The 758-nt window shown below is 33.0% G+C and overlaps 1 protein-coding gene across 1 annotated transcript in view; it reads right to left on the bottom strand.

Annotated features, from left to right (window-relative positions):
* Window positions 1–353: 353 nt before the first annotated feature.
* LOC106106878 overlaps window positions 354–758 on the bottom strand; it is a 20,013-nt gene continuing 19,608 nt past the window's right edge. The window contains exon 13 of the mRNA XM_013287538.1: window positions 354–756. Within this exon, the coding sequence (XP_013142992.1) occupies window positions 676–756 (81 nt within the window). The 3' untranslated portion in view covers window positions 354–675. The remainder of the gene's footprint in view (window positions 757–758) is intronic.

Here is a 758-nt window from a genome sequence, read left to right as displayed (position 1 = left end):
TGACTGTACAGTCAGCTGCACAAATATGTATTTACGTAGTTTCAAAGATTTGAATATGTTTACGGTTTCAATATTATGTATTTTTATATCTAATCACTAATATATCGTCGAAGAACATTTTTAAAATTCACGGAAAATTACACTATTAGTAAAAACAGCCTACTGTTAACAATTTTAGCTTAAATAAACTTAGCGTGGCGATTCACGTTTGATTTCTTAAAGTGTCTTTTATCCATCATACCAATATTAGTAATTCGAAATTTTAGTTGGATGGATGTTTGAGAGTTTGTAGAAACGTCTGAACGGATTTCGATGAAATTTGGCATAGATGTAGAGGATAGTCGGGACACAAAGGCTACTTGCATTTGTTTTTTTTTTAAATCCGCGCGGACGCGTCGCGGGTGAAAAAGTATAAAAATATTGTTAACAGTAGGCCCTATTGAGTAATAATCTGATTTTCCGAAAAAAAAAAAAAAAAAAACAAAAACATCTTTCTATTTAATCAATGATATGCTATTAATAAATACGTGCATATTTTTTTAAAACCAAACCAGTTTGAATATTGTTGTAAATGTATTCAGATTTATGCAGCTGACTGTACACTATAGCTATCTCTGTTCTTCGCTAAGAGGATGACAGGGATAGCACTACTAAAAACGGAGATTTTGCGTAGTGTTACGTTTCGCTGTCATGTATGCTATCATCTGTCGCTTGTCGTATATCAGTTAAAGCGTTGCCGTGTACTCGGAAGCGATACA

The sequence above is a fragment of the Papilio polytes genome, unplaced genomic scaffold (assembly GCF_000836215.1).
Source record: "Papilio polytes unplaced genomic scaffold, Ppol_1.0 DF822067.1, whole genome shotgun sequence".
NCBI classification, from domain to species: domain Eukaryota; kingdom Metazoa; phylum Arthropoda; class Insecta; order Lepidoptera; family Papilionidae; genus Papilio; species Papilio polytes.
Note: the sequence above shows the minus strand (reverse complement) of the source record. Positions and strands in the feature narration are given on the sequence as shown.